The sequence below is a fragment of the Stegostoma tigrinum genome, chromosome 8, assembly GCF_030684315.1.
Source record: "Stegostoma tigrinum isolate sSteTig4 chromosome 8, sSteTig4.hap1, whole genome shotgun sequence".
Lineage (NCBI taxonomy): Eukaryota > Metazoa > Chordata > Chondrichthyes > Orectolobiformes > Stegostomatidae > Stegostoma > Stegostoma tigrinum.
Window position 1 is genome coordinate 8,208,065 of NC_081361.1, and position 24,183 is coordinate 8,232,247.

The 24,183-nt window shown below is 41.5% G+C and overlaps 1 protein-coding gene across 8 annotated transcripts in view; it reads right to left on the reverse strand.

Moving 5' to 3' along the window:
• Positions 1–24,183, reverse strand: part of cep350 (centrosomal protein 350) — a 165,428-nt gene that overhangs the window by 122,854 nt on the left and 18,391 nt on the right. For all 8 annotated transcript variants that reach the window (XM_059647718.1, XM_048539009.2, XM_059647717.1 and 5 more), the window contains exons 2-7: positions 16,474–16,559; positions 14,605–14,648; positions 12,810–12,924; positions 12,105–12,276; positions 3,678–4,303; positions 2,521–2,634 (exon numbers count right to left, since the gene is read on the reverse strand). In XM_059647718.1, coding sequence (XP_059503701.1) covers positions 2,521–2,634; positions 3,678–4,303; positions 12,105–12,276; positions 12,810–12,924; positions 14,605–14,648; positions 16,474–16,546 — 1,144 coding nt within the window. In that variant the 5' untranslated portion in view covers positions 16,547–16,559. The remainder of the gene's footprint in view (positions 1–2,520; positions 2,635–3,677; positions 4,304–12,104; positions 12,277–12,809; positions 12,925–14,604; positions 14,649–16,473; positions 16,560–24,183) is intronic.

Here is a 24,183-nt window from a genome sequence, read left to right on the forward strand (position 1 = left end):
GCAGACTGAACGTGAGGATGTGGTGGACAGACTGGCCTGTTTCTACTGGAATTTAGAAGTCTGAAGGGCATCTCAATTGACCTGTGCCAAGATCCTGAATGGCACGGACAAGTTGGATGTGGAAAGAATGTTTCCCTTTCTGGGGTCAGTCCAGAACTAGGGGTATGGTTTTAAGATTAGGGGTCACCTTTTTGGGAGAGGTAAGCAATTTTATTTCTCTTCGCTCCCCCCCACCCCACCCCCGCTGAATTTTGTGCAAGCTTGGAACTCTGCCTCAGAAGGCGTTGGAGCACCAATGTATACTTTTAAGGCTGAGATAATTAGATTCGTGCCCGGCAAGGAAACTGAAGCTAAAATCAGGTTGAGTGAGAACGGGGAATTCCAAATACTAACAGATCAGCCACAATCTTGTTGAATAGTGTGCCCGGCTCGGAGGCCTGAACAGATGACGTCAGGTTTTTTTGTAGCTTTGTAAATGTGGCCCCTTATACTTAAAATTCTCGACAAAAACGTCTAATTAGATCCGATTTAACTAGTCTCTGTTGAAACAATTAATTACAGCTTTTATCTTGATAGCACCTGCAAACTTCAACAATGCTCTCCTGGCCATATCCAAATCACTGTCAGATATAGTAAAAAGTAGTAGTCTTGGAATTGAACATTGCATAACCCCACAAGCCAATCAACATTACTGTCAATACCTACTCTCCTTTTCTTTCTGTTTATACTACACAGTTCAGTTGTACCAATCGCTATCTAACAAGAACAGCCCCATGAAGTAACCATAATAGAAGACCACCAAAGTAGAAAGTTCAAAGTACACAAGATCTCAACCCTTAATTCTGCTGCCCTCCAGCTCCTGATTCTATTCACTTAAAACCGTTAGCAATCAGTACAAAATCTCAAGTAGTACAGCTAAGACTTACATAAATAAACAAAGCATAGGTATGGCATACTTGCAAATAAGACAACTAGGCGCAAAGTACACTCACAGCTGTCACACAAATAAACTGCTTTCACATTGTTCTCCAAGTCACCTACTTACTATAAATTTTCGGACAGATAAGGTCTATAATTTTGCCTAAAGGTTACCTGTCCTGATGATAGGTGATCCCTGCCACATAACACAAAGGGAAATAAAAATAAAAGAATAGCCTGCGGATTCCAGTGCTGTGTCAAACATCTCCAGATCACTGAAAATAAAATTGATGAGCATCAAGGCTGGCACAGCATAGTTAAGTCAGTTTCTTCCAAATTCCATGTTCCTTAAAACTTGAGCTCATCCAAGGTTCCTTTGCTCGCAATCCAACTCTCACAAATTTCTGTTTGCTTATCACCTTTAAGTTCCATGTCCAGGAACGTCAACTTTTAAGATTTTCATCCGCATGTTTATTCAAACTCCACTGTAATCTCACTCTGCCCCTCCCAGAAAACTGGCTTGAACAAATTCAAAGCAAAGGAACAATGTTGAACATATTGACTGCAATAGACGATGTGATCTTGGCATGGTGGCTAAAGTGCTTCTTCAATTCAACATTTTTCCAAACACTTATTTCCATTCTTCCAACTACATTACACTCCGCACCCTCAAAAAGTAGACACAATTATACCTGTGTCTTCAGCTACATCTGGCCCTAACGCCCTCCTTCAACTTTTTCCCTTCTGTCTCATTATGAGACTCCATTAAAGCTTCTTTAAACGGCCAACTTGTTCTAGCATTGCTGTTAAGACATCATAACAAATTTTGTATTGTTGCCTGTGAAGTGCTTGGGATGTTTTAGTCCTTAAAAGGCACACCGTAACTGGAAGATGGTGTAATCAGATACAGGACACAAAGTCCAACACATGCACAGCAGCCTGAGCTGAAGAAAAGTATTCTACAAGTTAACTTAATAATATCCACCCATGTAATATTTCCTGATTAGCGGAACCATCAAGATATCCAGTAGCTACAAAATATAACACCCTGTCTGCTTCATAATCTATATTAGTGGTGAGCTCTGACTCAAATTAATGTACTTTAGCCACCATGCCAAAATCACATCATCTATTGCAGAATATATGTTCAACACTCTTCCTTTGGTTTGAATTCACTCACAGGCCAGTCATTTTGCTCAAAATGAAGAACAGTCAAATGATGTATGGACCACCATCTTACTATGCATTAGGAATTTAACAAGTACAAAGAATGCAACACAGCACACTAAAAATTCAAATATTTTCTGTCAATATTAAAGTTAGTTATTAAAGTTCGTGACAGATCATTTAGAAGTGGTATCAGGAAGCACATTTTATAGACAGAAGGAAAGCAGAATCTGGAACTCTTCTCTCAAAACACTCAGAATCAGAGTGCCACTTAGAATCATCCAGACTAAAATCAATGGTTGCCCACCAGGTAAGATGGGAAAATAAGGTGAGATACATATCAGTCATGACCTGATAGGCTGCTTTTGCTGTTCTTCGGGGATTGGTTGGTTCACTCCCTTCCCTATAGTCTGAAGCAGAGACAATGGTCTTTACCTGTTAACTGGAGCGTGAAATCCTGGTACAGGTCTTTACTGATACTGTGCAACTCATCCTCACACCACACTTTGCCATCTGGTGTTCGGATTTTCGTCTCCATTGGGTTGAAACCTGGAATAAAAATAAGGAGCCCCAGACTTCAGAATACTGAATATGAAAATACATTCTTCCTGTGCTAATATATTCCATCTATAAATTAGGCCTGAAACAACTTTTAAAAAATGAAAGACATGTTTGTCAGAAAAGACTAAGATGAAAGCATCTCCCTTTTAGATGGAAGGCTAATACAACTCCATAAATTTAATTCAAACAAAACATTAAAAACATTCAATTTTAAAAAAAGCATTGTTTTTGAGCATAAGAGCACAACTGGAAAAGTGGCCTAACCATGGCTAACAAATAAAATGAAGAATAGTACTTGTACAACAGGGACCTGGGTGTTCTTCAACACCTGTCACTGACAGCAAACATGCAAGTGCAGAAAACTGTTAGGAAGGCATCTAGAATGTTGGTTTTCATTGCACGAGGGTCTGAGTATAGGAACATGGAGGTCTTAATACAACTGTGCAAGGCCTTGCTGAGACTACACCTGGAGTATTGCATGCAGTTTTGGTCTCTTCACCCAAGGCAATGAATTTGCCAAAGGAGTGGTGTAAAGATTCACCAGGCTGATTCCTGACAAACCTGTCAAGTGGTCTATATTCATTGGAGTTTAGACGCATCAGAGGAGATCTCATGGAAGTGCATACATTTCTGCGGAAGGTCATTGGACCCAAAACGTTAACTCTTTTCTCCCTTCACAGATGCTGCCAGACCTGCTGAACTTTTTCAGTGATTTCTGTTTTGTTTCTTACATTTCTGACAGGGCTGGGCAGTCTCAATTAGTCATTACCACAAAGCGATTTGAGGGAGTTTGTTGTGCTGGGCACTCTTCCTACATTGCAACAATGCTTCAAAGGCCTTCATGCACTTAGGATCCTTTGGATATTGTGAAAGTCGCTGAATAAAGGAAAGCCTTTCTTTACAGGTGACAACCCCATCCCAATTCCTCTAACAGTAAGACCTAGGACACATTGGCTACTGGAAGGAATGGATTTGCCAAAAATTAACGAAAAAGGGAAAAGAACACACGAGCTCACACCCAACAGGCTTACCTTTGTACGATGGAGCAGGTGGTGCTGCAGCAATCTTTCTCACTTTGGCAGTGGAAATTGTGGTATCTGTTGCGGGCACTGCAGGAAGCTCGGAGAGGTTCAGTAGTCGTTCCCTCTCAGTAGATTCATCTGAGTGTTCTCGCTGTTTCCTGATCCGTTCCTTCAGCTTCTCAAGCTTGTCATCGTGCTGCTTTCTGCGCATCATCTCCAGTTTCTGCATCACTGACTCAGAAGTGGAATTTGGGGAGGACAACTGGGACTGCTCAGAAGGCCGATCGCTCTTTGTATCCGACTCACAGCTCATGAGCTTAACGTGGGGACCTTTCTCAGTGTCACCTTTCTGACCCAGGGAATCTCGGCCAAGAGTTTTGAAAAGTGCGTCGGAGCTGTGCAGGCCATCAAGTGCTGAGTGGTCATTGAGATACTTCACCTCAGTGTCTTCTACTGCAGTTGAGCACGTACTCTCATTGTCCAAACAGTGATAATTTCGATTGTCTCGCTCATATATCATGCGGCTGACTTCACACTCCTTCCCTCGCACTTCACTGGAGTTACGTTCAGAAAGGAGACGCTGAGCTTCCAGCTGGCTAGCAGTCAGGTAAGATGGTACTCTGACATCCACTTCCCTGATAACAAGACAGGCCAGTTAGTACTGCTCATCCTCATATCTACTTTCTGGTACTGAAAATTATGAAGACTATTTGAGAAAAGTCTTCCATAAATCACTTTTGAATACTGATGAAGAACAGCAGGAATATAAATAACTGGCATGTCCCAAAGTAACAGTGAAAGTATATGAAAATTAAATCATTGGCTATGAAAAACTTTAGGATATCTGAAGAAAATGAAACATCCTTTTACTGGAAGGACTGCTCAAGAGAGTACTGAGGAGATTTACAAGTATGCTGCCAGAGCTAGAAAACTCCAGCCACGAGGAAGGTTTGAATGTTGGGTTATTTTTCTTAGAACAGAGAATGACGAGGGATTACTTGACAGAGATGTACAAAATTATGAGGGGGGAGAGATACAGTCGATAAAAAAAAACTGTCTAACACGGAAGTCAATTACCAGAGGGGACAGATTGAAGATGTTTGAGGGTTGGATTAGAAGGAACACAAAGAAAAACATTTTCACACAGCAAACAGTGTTGTGTACAACTCAATGCCCTGGGGTGGTGGAGGCAGAAACTCAACTCAGTTAAAAAGTACTTGAATCTTCACCAGTAGATTCTGGAAGGTGGGATTAGAATAGACAGCTGGTGCAGACACAATGGACTGAATGGCCTCTATCTGAGCCATAACCTTTGGCGTTCTACAAATGTTTCTCTAATGTAAGAATTTACAATCTGCTCACTCCAAAATGACTCCCCATGCACCGCCACCACCACCCCTTCACTTTCAGGTTATTTTCTCTTTCCTCTCTCCAAGTTGAACTAAGCTCAGGGCGCAATTCCATTGGCAACAGCAACCTACCAGCATCTCATTTAAGTGAGAATGCTTTCTGTAAAAGGCATGCAGCATCACCGGACTGTTTAGTACTTGAACTTTCCAGTGTCACAACTTAAACCAATGGAAAGTGCTGAGGGACCATATGGATAATATGGTTTGTTCCACCTTGCTATATGGACACTGAAGTCAGTCATAGGACTTAACTCAACTTAATTCCAGCAGGGTTCAACTAGCTAATGACCAAAGATCAAAAACATTAATGTCCAGTGCAGTTCAGTGCTCTACTACATGGTGAGTTTAAAGTACTGGTCCCTTCACAATTATTTTAACAAAATACAACTATAATTCACTCAGAATTACGACAAGATGTGCAAGGAAGACAGACGAAAACTGACAGCATACCATCACCCTCAATGAAATGCCACGCAATGTGCCTCAGTGTCAGGACAATAAAAAGCAGACTGAACAAAATACCAGTGTTACTTAAACAAGAGGGACTAGAGTAACCTGACAAATTAGAGCCTCTGTCTTTCAGCCAGGAAAGAAAACAAGTGAAATGAAAACAGGAGATGCTAGGAATATTTGGACTCTGGCGGTCTCTGTGGAGAGAAAGACAATTACTATTATGTATCACTGACCTTTTACCAGATCTCAAAATGTTTCCAGTGCTAACACATTTTAAAAGTGCATTTTATTTCAGATTTGCAGCATGTACAATATTTTGCTTTTGTAATAAGGAAATAAGTGAACTATTTAAAACCAAGAATGATTGGAAAGATCACCAAGTCTCAGTGGCAGGATTTCACAGTGCTTCCTGGGAGCATTCTTAAGATGAATATGAAATCACAGTCTCTAGGACATGGCTGGATTAGTTCAGTTTACACAGACAACAAAAAAGGCCAAGCTCTATTAAGTCCTTTTTTTCAAAATTAACCCATTTGCATGTGTTATAACACCCAGAGACAGGGGCATTGCCAATACGACATTCAACCTTTCAGTTACTTGCTTTTGCTAGCTCTTCATCTCAATCAAGGCAGCAACAGAGGTATCAAAATCGGAGTTGCCAGCCTCACTTTCACAGATTACACATTAAGAACTGGTAAATTGGGCAAGGTGCCAAACAGCATTCAGTGGCTATGAAATAGGATACCCTTAGGAGTCAGCACCATCGCAACAGGAAGAGAGAAGCTGGCAAAAGCACAGTGGCGTTCACTGCCAGAAATGGTTTATTTCTGTTCTGAATTTATACCCTTATCCCGGCCAATGTAATTTGCATGTTCCAAGCAGACACATTAGGCTGGCATCTGTCACTGCCAGTAGTCAGCGTATTACAACTACCCTGGGCAGTTTGCAGTCAAATTGTACTACCTAAAAACAACAAAAAAACTGAATCAATGTTTCACTTCAACAAAAGGTTTCAGCCAACATTACCATTCCAAAACATAGCCGAATTTTATCACGTTAGACCGCATGTGTTTGGGCTTGGGGACAGTTAATCTGTATTACAAACCAAAGTTTCAGCACGTACTATAATAAATCAGTGAATTAAGGCACATAATGGATTTATAGCAACACTTGCCCCCATCACTGACACACTTTTCACAGATCACTTCATGGCTCTGCCTGAGTCATTAGACATTCCAAAAACCTAGTTGGAGATCAAAAAGGAAAAATTACGCAGATAAAAATAACATGCCCATGTAAAAGCATATGTGCATGCCTATCAAGATGGGATAGGCATAGCACTGAAGGTTATAGCATTAGAAAACTAGTGGCCACAAATACAGCCAGCCAGTCAGACCACTGTACACGTGGGCTCTCAAGAAAATCTCACTTGTTACAATGTCCCACGTTCTTTAAAATTTCTTTTTTTAAAAAAAGTACTTATTCAACTCCTTTTTAAAAGCCATTAGAGAAATTGCATTCTTCCTTCATTGCAGATAGGAAAATGCTATGCAGTTTTTTTTCTGCTCACCCATGGGCGCCACTGAATATCCAGCAATTATTACTCACCCGAGTTGCCCTTGAGGAGGGGGTGATAAACTGCTACAGTTCACATGCTGTTGGACGACCAACAATGCTCTTAAGGAGGGAATTCCAAGATTTTGACTCAGAAATAGTAAAGGATCAGGAATATACTTCCAAGCCAGAATGGGGAATGGCTTGGAGGGGAACTTACAGATGGTGTCCTCATACACTGGCTGCCCTTGTTCATCAAGTGGTAAGGGCCATCTAAGTGGTCATGGGTTTGGAAGGTGCAGTCTGAGGATATTTGACAACTTTCTGTGCAAACTGTAGACAGGACACACTGCTACTACTGAGTGTCGTTAGTGGAGAGAGTGGATGTGGTGATGTCAAGCTTGTGAATGTTGTTACAGCTGCATTTATCTAATGGAGCACAGCATTCTATCACACGCTTGTGCCTTGTAGAAGAACAGGCTTTGGTGAGTCAGGTGGTGAGTTATTTGCTGTAGCATTCCTAGCCTCTGACCTGCAATAGTAGCCACTGCAACTATGTGGCAAGTCCAGTTGAGTTTCTGGAAAATAGTAACTCCCAGAATGTTGATAATGAGGCAGTGATGCTAACACCATTGAATGTCAAGAGGTGGCGGTTAGATTGTCTGTTATTGTAGATTGCCATTGCCTGACATTGTATGGTGTGAAGATAGTTGCCACTTGTCAGCTCAAGTCTGGATATTGTCCAGATCTTGGTGCATTTGAAAAATGGACTGCTTCAGTAACCGAGGAGTTATGAACAGTGCTAGGCAATCAATCATCGGCGATCATCCCCACAGTGCCCTTAGGGAGGGGAATACCAGGATTTTGACTTTACGATGGAGGGAAGGTCATTGAGGAAGCAGCTGAAGATAGTTGGGGCCTGGGACACTACCCTGAGGAGCTCCTGCAAAGATGTCCTGGAACCAAGATGACTTCCCTCCTATAATCAACTTTCTTCGTATTTCCAACTGACTTCAACCAGCAAAAAGCTCCCCCCGAAAACCCACTGCTTCCAGTTTTGTTAGGGCTCCTCAATGCCACACTCGATCGAATACACCTTAAAGTCAAGGGTCGTCACTCTCACCTCAGCTCTGGAATTCAGTTCTTTTGTCCATGTTTGAACCACGGTAATGAGCTCAGGAGCCACATGGTTCTGGTGGAACTCAAACCCGGCGTCACTGGGCAGGATATTGTTGAGCAGGAGCTGACTTATAGGACCATTGAGGACAATTTCCATCACCACTACTGCCACGATTCATCGTGTTTGCAGTATCCAGTGCCTCCAACCATTTCTAGATATCACGTGGAGTGAATCAAATTGGTTGAAGCTTGCATCGCTGATACTGAGGACCAATGGAGGAGGCAGAGATGGATCATCACTCAGCACTTCTGGCTAAAGATGACTGTGAATGCTTCAGCCTTATCTTTTGCACTGATATCACTGTTCTTCCATAATTGACAATGGTGATATTTGCAGAAGTTCCTCCTGCAGTGAGCTGTTTAACTATCCAGCAGCATTCACGACTGAACCTGGTAACGAATACAGAGCTGAGCATGGATCCCCAGGATGGAGTTGCTAGATCTGTTTGAAGTCTGTCCAATTTGGCACAGTGACAGTGCCACACAACAGGATAAAAGGTTATTCTCAACGTGTAACCAAGACTTTATCTTCACAAGTACTGTGCGGTGGTCACTCTTACTGATTCTATCATAGACAGATACATCCGCTGCCTCATGATAAGTATGAGCTCAAGAATGTTTTTTGCTCTAGTTGGTTTCATAACCACGTATCTGCTAGACTGAGTCTGCAACATGTCCTTCAGGAACTGGCTGGCTCGATCCACAGTGTTGCTGTCAAACCACTCTTGGTGGAGGACATTGAAATCCTTTGCCCAGATTACATTTTACGCCCTTGATCCCCCAGGTACTTCTTACAGTGTTGTTCAACATGGACGAGTACCGATTTATCAGCTGAGGAAGGACAGTACATGGTAATCAGGAGGCTTCCTTGCCCACATCTAAGCCAAAGTCAATGCTGAGGACACTTAGAGAGTCAATCCCTCCTGACCATCTACCACTGTGCTGTCACATCTGCTGGATCTGTACTCCTAATGGAACAGAGCATACAGCGAGATGCTGACAATGGTTTCTGGGATACTATCAGTCAGATTCTTCTAAACTCCAGTGAATACATAGAACATTACAGCACAGTACAGGCCAGGCCCTTCGGCCCTCGATGTTGTGCCGACCTGTCATACCAATCTCAAGCCCATCTAACCTACACTATTCCATGTACGTCCATATGCTTATCCAATGACGACTTAAATGTACCTAAAGTTGGCAAATCTACTACCGTTGCAGGCAAAGTGTTCCATTCCCATACTACTCTGAGTAAAGAAACTACCTCTGACATCTGTCCTATATCTTTCACCCCTCAACTTAAAGCTATGCCCTCTTGTGCTCGCCATCACCATCCTAGGAAGAAGGATCTCCCTATCCACCCTATCTAACCCTCTGATTATTTTATATGTTTCAATTAAGTCACCTCTCAACCTTTTTCTCTCTAACGAAAACAGCCTCAAGTCCCTCAGCCTTTCCTTGTAAGACCTTCCCTCCATACCAGGCAACATCCTAGTAAATCTCCTCTGCACCCTTTCCAAAGCTTCCACATCCTTCTCATAATGCGGTGACCAGAACTGTACACAATACTCCAAGTGCGGCCGCACCAGAGTTTTGTACAGCTGCAGCATAACCTCTTGGTTCCGGAACTCAATCCCTCTATTAATAAAAGCTAAAACACTGTATGGCTTCTTAACAGCCCTGTCAACCTGGGTAGCAACTTTCAAGGATCTGTGTACATGGACACCGAGATCTCTCTGCTCATCTACACTGCTGAGAATCTTACCATTAGTCCAGTACTTTGCCTTCTGGTTACACCTACCGAAGTGCATCACCTCACACTTGTCTGCATTAAACTCCATTTGTCACCTCTCAGCCCAGCTCTGCAGCTTATCTATGTCTCTCTGCAACCTACAGCATCCTTCGTCACTATCCACAACTCCACCGACCTTAGTGTGTCTGCAAATTTACTAACTCATCCTTCTACGCCCTCATCCAGGTCATTTATAAAAATGACAAAAAGCAGTGGACCCAACACCGACCCTTGCGGTACACCATTAGTAACTGGTCTCCAGGATGACCATTTCCCATCAACTACCACCCTCTGTCTTCTTCAGCAAGCCAATTTCCGATCCAAATTGCTATATCTCCCACAATTCCATTCCTCCGCATTTTGTACAATAGCCTATTGTGCGGAACCTTATCAAACGCCTTGCTGAAATCCATATACACCACATCAACCGGTTTACTCTCATCTACCTGTTTGGTCACCTTCTCAAAGAACTCTAAGGTTGGTGAGGCACAATCTTCCCTTCACAAAACCGTGCTGACTATCCCTAATCAATTTATTCTTTTCTAGATGATTATAAATCCTATCCCTAGCCCTGTAAATTATGTTTCACAAGTGTGGCTGTCAGGTTGTTTATTGACTAGTTTTGAGTCAGCCGTCCAATTTTGAGTGTAAACACAGATGTTAGTACGGAGGACTTTGCAGCGTCAAATTCCGCCATTTTTTGCCATTGTCGTTTCCAGTGCCTAGGTCAATGTCTGTTTTTATTTCTTTTTTGCAACTTCTTGACTTTTGAGTGACTTGCTTGGCTATTTCATAGGGTGGTTACGAGTCAACCATATTGCCATGGGTCTAGATCACAGATCAAGTGAAGACAACTGATTTCCTTTCCTGAAGGATGTTAATGAGTCAGATATGTTTCAAAACCATCAATAATGGTTTCACAGACAGTAGATTCTTAATTCTAGGATTTCTTTTATTGAATTAAAATTCCACCAACTGTTGCAGTGGGATTCAAGCCTGCTGGGGTCTCCAGAACTTTATTTGAGTTTCTGGAATAATAGTGTAGCAATAATACTACTGGGTCATCGCATCCTCTTGGAGTAAAACTTGCAAGTCTGTAACTTCATTCATTTCCTGACTTCCACAATTCCACCTTGTATTTCCCCTCTATTTGGTATCGCTTCCACCAGTAGAAACAGTTCTTCTAAATTCCTGGCCATTGTTGAGATTTCCTCTGAACTATTGTTCAGTCAGACAGAACAAAATGAACAGCAATTTAACCTGGTCTCTCTTGATTACTATAATGAACGAATATCGAGTTAACACTTTCTGGTTCCTGGGCACGGCCTTGAAATCCTTCCTGAACTAGGGTTCCCAACATTGGTTGGGCTGCACTTAGGATGTTGTACCCAATGATGTATGATGGTTTAACATCATTTGCTTTTTGTATCCCAAACTGTATTTACAAAAGCTTGTGGTTCTGACGAGCTGATCAATGATCTAAATACTACACAAGACTGAGCTTTACTAATGTATCTCCACTAATAGTTGGGTTCTCAGAGCAGTGAACATGGAATAAAGACCAAATAAAATCCAACTGACGTGGGTCACAGGACAAAGGATTATTGCAATCACATATTCTATTATCATTATTCCACCTTTAAAATTGTGCCTACGATTCTAATGGAAACTGCCTCAGGTTACGAATGGTTTCTATTCTACAGGCCATTTGTAAGTCAATTTGTACACAAGTTGGAACACAATGCAGTATAACATAAAACAGCCATAAGTACAGAAGATGTTTGTTTGTAAGATCTATCTTTAAAATTACATCCTTGGATGAGACTGTGTGTGTAAGAACAAGCTTTCATAGGTCTGGAACACTATATCTATCCTACAACTGTTGACTCTGTAGTGTTTTTTATGTCAGAACAGTGCAACTACAACCCATCAAGTGTATCAGAGATAATGGGAACTGCAGATGCTGGATTTGCTGTTTCCAATATATACACATGACTGGAGGAACTGATAACAGAAAACAACTGACAAAGTACATATGCCTGGGATTACCTATATGCAGTTAGCGGATCTCTGAATTCAACCCAGCTGCTCTTCTTAATGTTGCTTTCCAGAGTGGTAGATCGCAAGGGGCTGCGGGACGTTTTGTCCTTCCGTGATTTAACACGACTACCAGACTTGACAGATGTAGCACTGGCTACAGAATCCTCCAGGTACCTTCCATCTGATAGAAATAGAAACAAAAGTTTAAAAACTAAAAGCAGTGTGCATTTTATTATCACGATTAATGGGATTGGTTAGTATGCACAAGGTTTTTTCAAGGTTGCTATCAGATCATAGAAGAAACAGGTGGTAAGTTCATTCTTCTCCTCCCTTACCTCCTCAAATTCTGTGGACCAAAACCAGGCAATAAGCCAGACATTGGGAGGGGTAATGGCAACTGGAAACAAGTGGTTCACAGAAATGGAAGGAATAGATAGCCACTTCAGTCAGGGGATGGAGGGCTGACTTTGCCTGCTAGGCCTTACCAAAGAAGCTCCACAAATTAGAGAAGAAAAAGATTCCATAGCCCCAATCTCTGTCACAAGTACTAATAAAACACTAAAAAGTCAGTGCATGTCACTCAACCATTTAAGTTATTTTTAACAAGTTTTTTACTTCTGTCTGAAGTGCTGATCAACAGCAGCCAGCATGATGCTAGCAAAGACTGTTGACCTACTTACCATGTAAGATTCATTTCATTTTCCTTCCACTTACCCCTCCTACTGATTTTTCTAGTAGCACTGCTCGAAGTTTTCTTAGTATCCATCACCGTGTCAATCACTGCTGTGGTGGTGGGTACAGCTTCCAGCCTGTTTTCTATGTGGCGCAACTTCAGGATGAAAGAAAAGTAAACAATGAATCAAACACAACAATGCAAGTTAAAACAGTACATTTTCCGCAGCAGAAATTCCTATGATTGACCCAAGCAGGAATCAAAGGGGAATTAGGAAACACGCAGGAGAGTCAAACAAATATATTTTGAGGGAGACTGGAAGGTAACAAGCCGGAAAAAAGTCAGGGCGAGACTGGCAAGTTTGGATCCAAAATGGTCAGGGGACAGAGAATGACACATGGGATGTGGATGAGACAGGATGCAGAAAAGCGTTGGAAAAGAAAAGAAAATGGGAACAAAGAAATCTGTACAGAGGAATTTTGAAACTGAAGGACCGGGATAAGGCAGAGAGTGAAGGCAAGTAACAAGAGAGTGATAAGTGAGCAGGACTATGGTGCAGTGGCTAGAATGTGTAGAAGCGTAGAGCATGGAATTAAGGGAAGTCAGCACATGGAAACTACACATGAAGAACCAGCGACAGTCCTTAGGACCTGCTCCACCATTTAATGGGATCATGGCTGTCATAAGTGTACCTCAATTACACGTTCCCTCCTACTCCTGATAACTTTTTATTCCCATTTCATATGAATGCATCCAACCATGGAATTGAAAACATTCAAGGACTCTGCTTCCACTGCCTTTGCAAGAAGTGAACTCCAAATATTTATGACGCTCAGAAACAAAAATGTAGCCAATCTTTATTTTAAACTGGCATCCTCTCACTTTTAAACAGTGACCCCTTAGTCCTACATACCCCACCTAAGTAGAAGCATCCTCTCTGCATCTGTCCTATCAAGACCCCTCAATCAAGTCACTTCTTACTTAACTAAACTCCAGCAATACAAGCCTATCCTATGCAACTCTTCTTCATAAGTCAACAATGTACTGCAGGTCTGGTAAACCTTTTGTGCACTGCTTTCAATATATTTATTTCCTTCCTTAAATAAGACGACCAACGCTATGCACAGCACTCTCGACAGGATTTCGCCAATGACCTGTATAATTGAGGCATAACTTGACCACTGTTCAATTTTCCACACAATAAATTAAAACATTCTATCAGCTTTCTCAATTACTTGCTATCCCTGCAGTCAATCCATCTGTAAATCATGCACCAGGACATTCACATCCCTCTTTCTCATAGCACAGTAATTCCCTGCTATTTAGATAATATGCTTTTATATCCTTCTTGCCAAAATGAAGGATTTCACATTTTTCCACTTTACACTGTCAGATCTTTGCCCAAACTTTCGTATCTTTTTGCAACCTCATGTTTGCTTCACAACTTACTTTTCTACTTCAGTGTTCCAAGCAAATTTGGCAACTCATCTTCCATCCCTTCATCTAAGTCATTTTACTAATTGTAAGCAGTTGAGGATACAGCACCGATCCCTTTGGCGCACCACTTGTTACATTCTGCCAAGCTGAAGAGACCCAAATATGCCTGCTCTCGGCTTGCCAACCCATCTACATGAGCTTTTACTTTCAGTTATAACCTTTGATGTGGCCTTTTAACAAATAAAAGGGAAATTCTTATGCAACAGTTATATGAAACCCACTTATTAGAAGCCTCAGGTAGAACACAAAACAAAGTCTGAATGAATATGCTGGATACCCGTCCCATTCAAATAACTGACACCATGATTCACAATAAATATAACTTTTTGACATACTTACAGCAGCTTTGGTCTTGTTGACTGTATCCCATGCTGAGGCCAAATCTAAAGCACAAGAGGCAATGAGTTTCAACCATTACATTTCTAACCAGACATTTGTAATTACACAGTAATCGTGAACTCCTACACCTCCCCATTCTTGCCTCTTAATTTCAAGGCTGAATTCCATTTTTACATAAATAACTGCATGTGACTGGATATTTCTACCTTGAAATAGGTCAGTAAATTAATAGACTAAATGCATTGTTATTTAGAAGGAATCTGTTCTGTCAGCTGCACCATTGCAAGTGGGACTCATCGGAGGTGGAGGGCTGAGCGTCGAGCTTTCATTGGAATCTAGGCAGCTTATATTTGATCAGCAATAACAACCAAAACTACAAAGATGACCAACTTCTGACCTGTTTTAGCCTAAACTTCAAACCTGAGATCCTAGGGCAATTTCGGCCTGCCAAGTGCTTTTACAAGCCTTTGGTTTTAGTATTAAAGCATTCGACAACATTCTCTTGTTGAACATTAGGTGTGAAATGAGGTGAACGAAATTGGTACTGTGCAAGGGGAATACCAATCAACAAGTGCTCCTAGATCAGATCAAGCCTGTTAAGATCCAGAATAAAACATCTTCTGCAATGCTCTTGTGGCCCTCAATCTTTCAGGGTGTGACGAATGTTTCACTGCTCAATAACCATTATTCAGCGACAGTACACCTACATATACTAAAGAAAAACTAGCAGTCTCTCTCATTGCTTCTTTGCACTCTGTCTTGCACTCTGAAATGCAGAACACTGCATTCTCTACTCAACTCAATTCAGCATAGGCTTGACATCAAAAATACGACTTATAATCTGTAAAATTTTGTAGTGTTGACTAAACTGACGCTAGAATTTATTATCTGATATCTCAAAGACTTCTTTACCCGTTAAACATTTTACGAACTTAAATTTTGCTAAAAGATAACAAGAAGTTGAAGTATTCCATGTTTTATTTTTCAGAGCTAGAACGAAAAATGAACTATAAAAAAGAGAAATAGGGACACCAATGTATACATGTGAAATTAGGGTTGATTGGTTGGGCCACTGTTTTCATGCAGATGCAGTAAGAACAGTTAACTGTCAAATCTTAGTTTTGAGACCGGACAGGTCACCACTGACTTGGTCAGTGTTGCAATGGGAATGCAGCAAAGATTGGCAGTTTCCAGGACCACTTTCCCTTCTACAGTGTAAAATGGTGCAATAATAGTATGAATTCCATTTGCCTACATAAACAGGTCTTATTTATTAATATGTAGCTTCTAGTGTGTGCAAATCATTGACATTGTAAGCCCAAATGAATCTTAAATTGATCTAAATTGTTATTTATCAGCACAGTCTGGACTATTTAAATGTCAAATAACGTCTAATGATGGACATTCTGTTACGAGGCATGCAAGCACAAGCTGGTTGGGTATGATCAGCATGGTGCCTGCTATGCACGGTCAACAGAATGCTTTATTTGATACAGTCATTGTCCACAGACCTGCATACCTGGCATTACACTGGCACTGAAACTCATATCACATTACACCTTTGCCATGGTCAGCAAAAGATCTTTCTGGCTTGATGGTAACGTCCTGTCAGTAGTGAAAACCAATTATGGGTTTACTGCGAAGAAGCAATGAGAGAGACTGCTAGTTTTATCTGTGTCTCATAACCACAAAACTCACTACACAGATGTAAATATTTCTCTCTTTATAGGAGTTCTTTGGCCATTGGATCAAATGATCTCTATTCTGCCACACATTATTGATGACTGGACTCCATGATCACCACAACAACAATTTGGAGAAGTGAAGGCACTACATCCAAATTGAGTTTGTAAATCAGCGCCACTATACCTTGCCTCGTACTCGGACCCTGCATCAGTCTCTGATTTAGCACGGATGCTTTATTAGATTTGCTGCTCCACATCTTGTCAGCTCACCTAAAACAAAAGCAAAGATAATTAACACCACAGATTTTCAGGTCCAGATTTGATTACATTACAAGCTTCCAATCCTGAACTCAAAATTTTTTTTGGGTTTGGAATTTCAATGTTATCTACTGAAGTTAGTAAAATTAAACCATGATTGCCATCCTTTTTCTTACATTACACACCTCTTTTTACAATTCTATCAGGTCGCTTAGCGTCAAATGCATTCTCCCTTTCCGCAAGACAGTTTATTCAACAGAAATGAGTAACAAATGCATTGTGACGTTTGTCATTATGAGAGACAGAGACAGAGACAGAGACAGAGACAGAGACAGAGACAGAGACAGAGACAGAGACAGAGACAGAGACAGAGACAGAGACAGAGACAGAGACAGAGACAGAGACAGAGACAGAGACAGAGACAGAGACCCTTTCAGAATGTGAGGTATACGGGACTAAATAAAAAAAAGTTTGATAAATAAACTGCAAGTAGTAGAAAGTCATAATAGGGATAGGTTACTACAGCTGCAATCTGCAGGGAAAGTCCAGCTTATACTCAGACACAAAATGTCCATTACATTAGAATCTACTTCTGTCTGGTAAACTCTCCCCCGAATGGAGAAATTAAAGAGAATTAGCTAAGAAAGATGGTGGATAAATCAGCTCTTCCTAGGTTATTTTCTGTTACAGCAAGTGCTTTTGATACAGAAACAAAGAACGGTTAATACAAAAATTGACTAAGCTAAAAAGTTGACTTGTGTCATGGCAGAAACATTTGCAACCAGCAACTGGAAAACAGCTAACATAAGGTTATACGCTATGAATGCTCTGAAAGTTTAATGATGTTCCAAGATAGTCTTTTATTTAAAAAGTAACCAAGGAGAGAAGAGAATCACTTTGTGACTATAGCTGGGCCACTTGATGTCGTCAAGAATGTAATGTACACTGCAAACAATTAAACACTAGTCAGAACAGCAATGTGTTGATCAGATAATGTAGATTAACTACGCAGCACAACAACATTAAACAATGGAACAATTTATGCAGTTTAATTATATATCCTATATATCAAAGGCCTCTAATATTAAACAATAAAATCTGATAATCTGCTTAGTATTTTACTGTTCTCTATCAATGGTGGTCTTCAAGGCAATGCATAAACTTTAAATGAAAATGTGTGGAAGCATTGGTAATTCAGGAAACTGGTTGGTTATGATAATAAAACGTGAGGCTGGATGAACACAGCAGGCCAAGCAGCATCTCAGGAGCACAAAAGCTGACATTTCGGGCCTAAACCCTTCATCAGAGAGGGGGATGGGGTGAGGGTTCTGGAATAAATAGGGAAAGAGGGGGAGGCGGACCGAAGATGAGAGAAAAGATGATAGGTGGAGAGGAGAGTATAGGTGGGGAGGTAGGGAGGGGATAGGTCAGCCCAGGGAAGACGGACAGGTCAAGGAGGTGGGATGAGGTTAGTAGGTAGATGGGGGTGTGGCTTGGGGTGGGAGGAAGGGATGGGTGAGAGGAAGAACAGGTTAGGGAGGCAGAGACAGGTTGGACTGGTTTTGGGATGCAGTGGGTGGAGGGGAAGAGCTGGGCTGGTTGTGTGGTGCAGTGGGGGGAGGGGACGAACTGGGCTGGTTTAGGGATGCGGTGGGGGAAGGGGAGATTTTGAAACTGGTGAAGTCCACATTGATACCATTAGGCTGCAGGGTTCCCAGGCGGAATATCAGTTGCTGTTCCTGCAACCTTCGGGTGGCATCATTGTCGCACTGCAGGAGGCCCATGATGGACATGTCATCTAAAGAATGGGAGGGGGAGTGGAAATGGTTTGCGACTGGGAGGTGCAGTTGTTTGTTGCGAACTGAGCGGAGGTGTTCTGCAAAGCGGTCCCCAAGCCTCCGCTTGGTTTCCCCAATGTAGAGGAGGCCACACCGGGTACAGTGGATGCAGTATACCACATTGGCAGATGTGCAACCCTCACCCCATCCCCCTCTCTGATGAAGGGTCTAGGCCCGAAACGTTAGCTTTTGTGCTCCTGAGATGCTGCTTGGCCTGCTGTGTTCATCCAGCCTCACATTTTATTATCTTGGATTCTCCGGCATCTGCAGTTCCCATTATCTCTATCAACTGGTTGGTTATGAACTGATTTAGACAGAGGATCAGAAGGACGGAAATATCATATAATGTATAGACTATATCTAAAGAGTGTTTGATCACAATTGTGCCACTTATATGGCAGTTGTGTGGCCTAAGGCAGCAAATTGTAGGTTTAAATCCACAGAGATTTGAGCAGATACCCAGGGCTGACATTTCAGTACGGTACTGCAATACTAGTGATGGTGTCTTTTGGATGAGGCAGGTGCAGAAGATCTCTGTATTCTGGTCAATATTTATTTCAGATTATTCTGTTGAAAATTTTGCTGTTTCATGATCCTGATATGCTCAAATTGTATTTTGTATATGCTATTTCATAACACTAACAAAAGTGTTTCACTGGCTATAAACCACATCACATGTCACATGATTGTAAAAAATGCCATTTAAAATAAGTTATTTTCTTCTTTAAAGTTGCACTGACCAAAACTGGACAATATACGCTATCCCACACAACACTGTTGTGCACAACAGGCCTGAAGTGTTCCAGAACTGATCAATCCCCAAGCTGTAGGGAATGGGTTCAATTTAAGCAGAAAAGGGCAGAAAATCCATCAAGTGCACTAATGTGGAATGGATCAGCCTTAGTTATGATCCCTTGTCTAATTTGCCTGGCAACACATTATAGAGGCTCAGAAATAAAAAGTGATTATTTGGCCAAATTCTCAGAACAGGGAAAACAGGGCAGAAAACAAAATAAACTTCAATTCCAAGGAAAAGAAATTGAGGTCAGGATCACCAACTTTCAGGATCAATCATTTTTCTACATTAAAAGTGGTTATGACCACACATTTCATTTTCTAGCCATTTCTGAGTTCAGATACAGTCTGGCACCTTCAAACACTAACCCTGCCAATTTGCAAACTTAAAATACACTTTTGACATCACAAATGAAGCAGTACCTTGTGCAAAACATTACCTCTACACATACTGTACTGACTTGCTCCTTCACAAGTGCTAGCTCTATATAGTCCCAATTCACCCACCACAAGGTCAAGGAGGTGGTCTATCATCTTATCAAGATGACTGGCAGTAAGTGAAAGCTTGTCAAAACTGCACATATCAGAAAGCAACACTAAATACTGCAACAGAACTAAGAAACCAGAAGACTGCTTAGATTGAAAATTATATCAGCTGATACGGTGAAACTGAAGAAACCCATAGATGAAACACTATCAGTTCAATACAGCCGAAAGATACTTTTAGTTAACTGTTGGTGGTTGGAGGATCTTAGCCGTTCCAATTCCTTAACAATGTATTACATGCAGGTAATCAATAAAATAGGTGGTGACGATATAGACAGCAGTACAATTCAGAGTTTGTGCAATGACAAAAAGCACAAGCTGTTTAGTCAGACATCCCCTTCCACATACTCTAACACATCCAGACATCTGTTACGCTATTTATATCTCTAAACTCAAACCAACTCCAGACAGCTCGAAGTGTACGAACGAAGGACATGGAATCACTGCCATACAAATTAGAAAGTGCTTTGATGAACAGTGGATAAACGACTTCAAAGTTTTAATCCCACACAGCTGCAAAAGACTTATTCACCACAGTGCCTTGTAGGACAACCCAATACAGTTTATCTTTATATGTAGCACTTTTAACATTATAAAACATCCAGACATGCTTCACAGAAGTGTCATTGGACTAAAAACAGCTGAGCTAGAGAAATCATACGTTTAGGTGAAAGAAATTTAAAGTGCACTGTAAAGTAGATGTGGAGATAGAAAAGGAGTTCAAGGGCTTCCAAGGTAAAGCTCCAGAGAAAGGAAAAAGAAAAAAGATGGGCAGAAATAAAAATGTGGAAATAAAAATGAGGGACAGACAGAGAGGGAAAGGGGAAAAAAAGAGAAAAACAAGAGAGGCCAAAAGACAGAGCAGAACAATTCAATGAGATCACTGTTGATCTGATAAAGAGGGAGAAAAGAGATAGAAAGACTTCGGGAGTGAATGATAGCACATGGGATCGAGCAGACTCAAATGATTTGTCAACAGAAGCAAAGCAGAATGGCTAGATAAGCAGCCACTTGACACTCTCACAATGTACAGTCCCAGCTCACTATTCTACAGCACAGTAAATTGGACTTTAAAACATTATGCCAATTTAATTGTCTTCTATATGAATGGGGATGCACTGACAAAACAGCAATAGTTTTCCAACCATTATTGTCATTGAACCAAGTGGCTTGCCAAAACATTTCAGAGGGCAGTTAACAGTCAACCACATGCACACAGGTTTGAAATGACATGTAGGCCAGGCCAATTAAGGGCAGCAGTTTTCGTTGCCAATAACCCAAATGAGATTTTACAAATGAACAATGATTGTTATCATATTCACCATCACTGAGACAAGCCTGGTGTTGCAGATTAGTTGAGTAACATTGCCATTAGGCTACCACCTCCCTAGTTCCAAATACAAATAGATATTTGATGTGCCTTCATTTTGCAACTTCCCCAAGCACTACTGCAAGTGCTTCCCAAACACAAAGGCATACACTTCTCAGAAGCAGTCAGGCTGTCTCCTCCAATAAGTCTCTCACTCCTTGGGTTAGCCTGAGTGCAACAGCATGATTCCCAGAGATCCACCATCTTCCTGGAAGTGCTTTTACATTTACTTATTCAGAAAACACAGGCACTTCCATGATACACTTGAAATGAAGGGCTCTTGAGGTGCAGTGGCAATGTCCCTTCCTTTGAGATATAAGACTAGGTTCAACTGCCACCTGCTCCAGGGGTGTCATAACACAGCTGGGCTTGTTTTAACACACTAAACGAAAAGAACAATGAAAGCAGACAGCTTGACAGGGAAGGAGATTTGCAGCTCTGACCATCAGTGCAAATTCCACACTTGACCAGAGCCAAGTTAAACACCAAGAAAGTGCAGATACTCCTGAACTCTGCAGTGACATGAGTTGATAGCCACTGCAGTATAAATTGGCCAGCAGATAAGACCATAAGACATAGGAGTGGAAGGCCGGCCATTTGGCCCATCAAGTCCGCTCCGCCATTTAAATCATGGCTGATGGGCATTTCAACTCCACTTCCCTGCACTCTCCCCATAGCCCTTGATTCCTTGTGAGATCAAGAATTTGTCGATCTCTGCCTTGAAGGCATCTAACATCCCGGCCTCCACTGCACTCCGTGGCAATCAATTCCACAAGCCCACCACTCTGGCTGAAGAAATGTCATCTCATTTCTGCTCTAAATTTACCCCCTCTAATTTTAAGGCTGTGCCCAAGGGTCCTAGTCTCCCTGCCTAACGGAAACAACTTCCTAACGTCCACCCCTTCTAAACCGTACATTATCTTTTAAGTTTCTATTAGATCTCCCCTCAACCTTCTAAACTCTAATGAGTACAATCCCAGGATCCTTAGCCGTTCATCATACATTAAACCTACCATTCCAGGGATCATCCGTGTGAATCTCCGCTGGACACGCTCCAGGGCTAGTATGTCCTTCCTAAGGTGTGGGGCCCAAAATTGGACACAGTATTCTAAATGGGGCCTAACTAGAGCTTTATGAAGTCTCAGAAGCACATCACAGCTTTTATATTCCAACCCTCTTGAGATAAACGACAACATTACATTCACTTTCTTAATCAGACTCTACCTGCAAGTTAACTTTTAGAGAATCCTGGACCAACACTCCCAGATCCCTTTGTACTTCTGCTTTACGAATTTTCTCACCATTTAGAAAATAGTCCATACCTGTATTCTTTTTTCCCAAAGTGCAAAACCTCACATTTACTCACATGGAAATGGCTGAAATTCAATGTGAGTAAATGTGAGGTTTTGCACTTTGGAAAAAAGAATACAGGTATGGACTATTTTCTAAATGGTGAGAAAATTCGTAAAGCAGAAGTACAAAGGGATCTGGGAGTGCTGGTCCAGGATTCTCTAAAAGTTAACTTGCAGGTAGAGTCTGTGATTAAGAAAGTGAATGTAATGTTGTCGTTTATCTCAAGAGGGTTGGAATATAAAAGCTGTAATGTGCTTCTGAGACTTCATAAAGCTCTAGTTAGTCTAAATCTTCCTGCAGCTTCCCCACCTCCTCACTACTACCTGCCTGTCCCCCTATCTTCGTATCATTGGCAAACTTTGCCAGAATGCCCTCAGTCCCTTCATCCAGAGCATTAATATACAAGGTGAACAGCTGCGGCCCCAACACTGAACCCTGCAGGACACCACTTGTCACCGGTATCATAGATATCACAGCAGAGGTCAATTTCATGAACAGATGGATTTGTACAACTGCACCAATGGTCCCGGCTATACAAACGAAAGCTTACAATGGACACACAGCCAGCATCTGGGGTTTGGAGTGCAGATCAACAAGGCAACAATTGCCCAAACAAAGTTTATAAAATTTCCCTATCACTGCACAACTTGACCAACTAACTTAAAGCTGACATTTTCAAAATTCAGCCTTCTATTCCCCTTGTCCCATCTCCCTCTTAATCAATCCACAAGGTCACCAAACTTCCAAATGTTAGTTTACCTCACTTTTATCAGATTGTGGGTTCACACCCAGTCCAAGGCTATGGCACATAAACTAATCAAGACTCCAGTGTGGTTTGATAACTGGAGCGATATCTTTAGGAATTCTTTGCTCCTGGTTGGGCCAATACTGGCCATAGAGAGTTTTGGAGGCTCAAACAAGTGGAGTCCAAAAGAAGTCTTCAACTGTAAAACAAATGAACGAAGACTATGCATCAGATCAGATGCAAATAGGGAATAAGGCAGTGGTGGCGAGGTGGTTTGACACATTAAAATTTGATCATTAACCTGTTAAGACGACATGCAAATCATAGTATCCCACATGAAACAAGGTCACCTGCAGTGTTTTACCAGGGCAATAGAGCTGCACCCGAGTTACCACCGCTTAGATGAGCTGTTAAGTCTCAATCCTAGTTCAAGTGGTGCAAGTAGATGTTACAAATTCTGTGGGACAACTTAGGAGGGAATTCTTTTAGTGCACTGGCCAACATTTCTTTATCTATACTATTAAAACATAGTTTGAGAGTTTCTGGTTGTAAGTTTGCTCGCTGAGCTGGAAGGTTAGTTTTCAGATGTTTCGTCACCATTCTAGGTAACATCAGTGAGCCTCCAATGAAGTGCTGGTGTTACGGCCTGCTTTCTATTTATCTGTTTAGGTTTCCTTGGGTTTGTGATGTCATTTCCTGTTCTTTTTCTCAAGGGATGGTAGATTAGCTCCAAATCAATGTGTTTGTTGATGGAGTTCCGGTTGGAATGCCATGCTTCTAGGAATTCTCGTGCATGTCTCTGTTTGGCTTGTCCTAGGATGGATGTGTTGTCCCAATCAAAGTGGTGTCCTTTCTCACCTCTATGTAAGGATACTAGTGATAGTGGGTCATGTCGTTTTGTGGCTAGTTGATGTTCATGTATCCTGATGGCTAGCTTTCTGCCTGTTTGTCACAGTTCTTGCAAGGTATTTTGTAGATGACGTTCGTTTT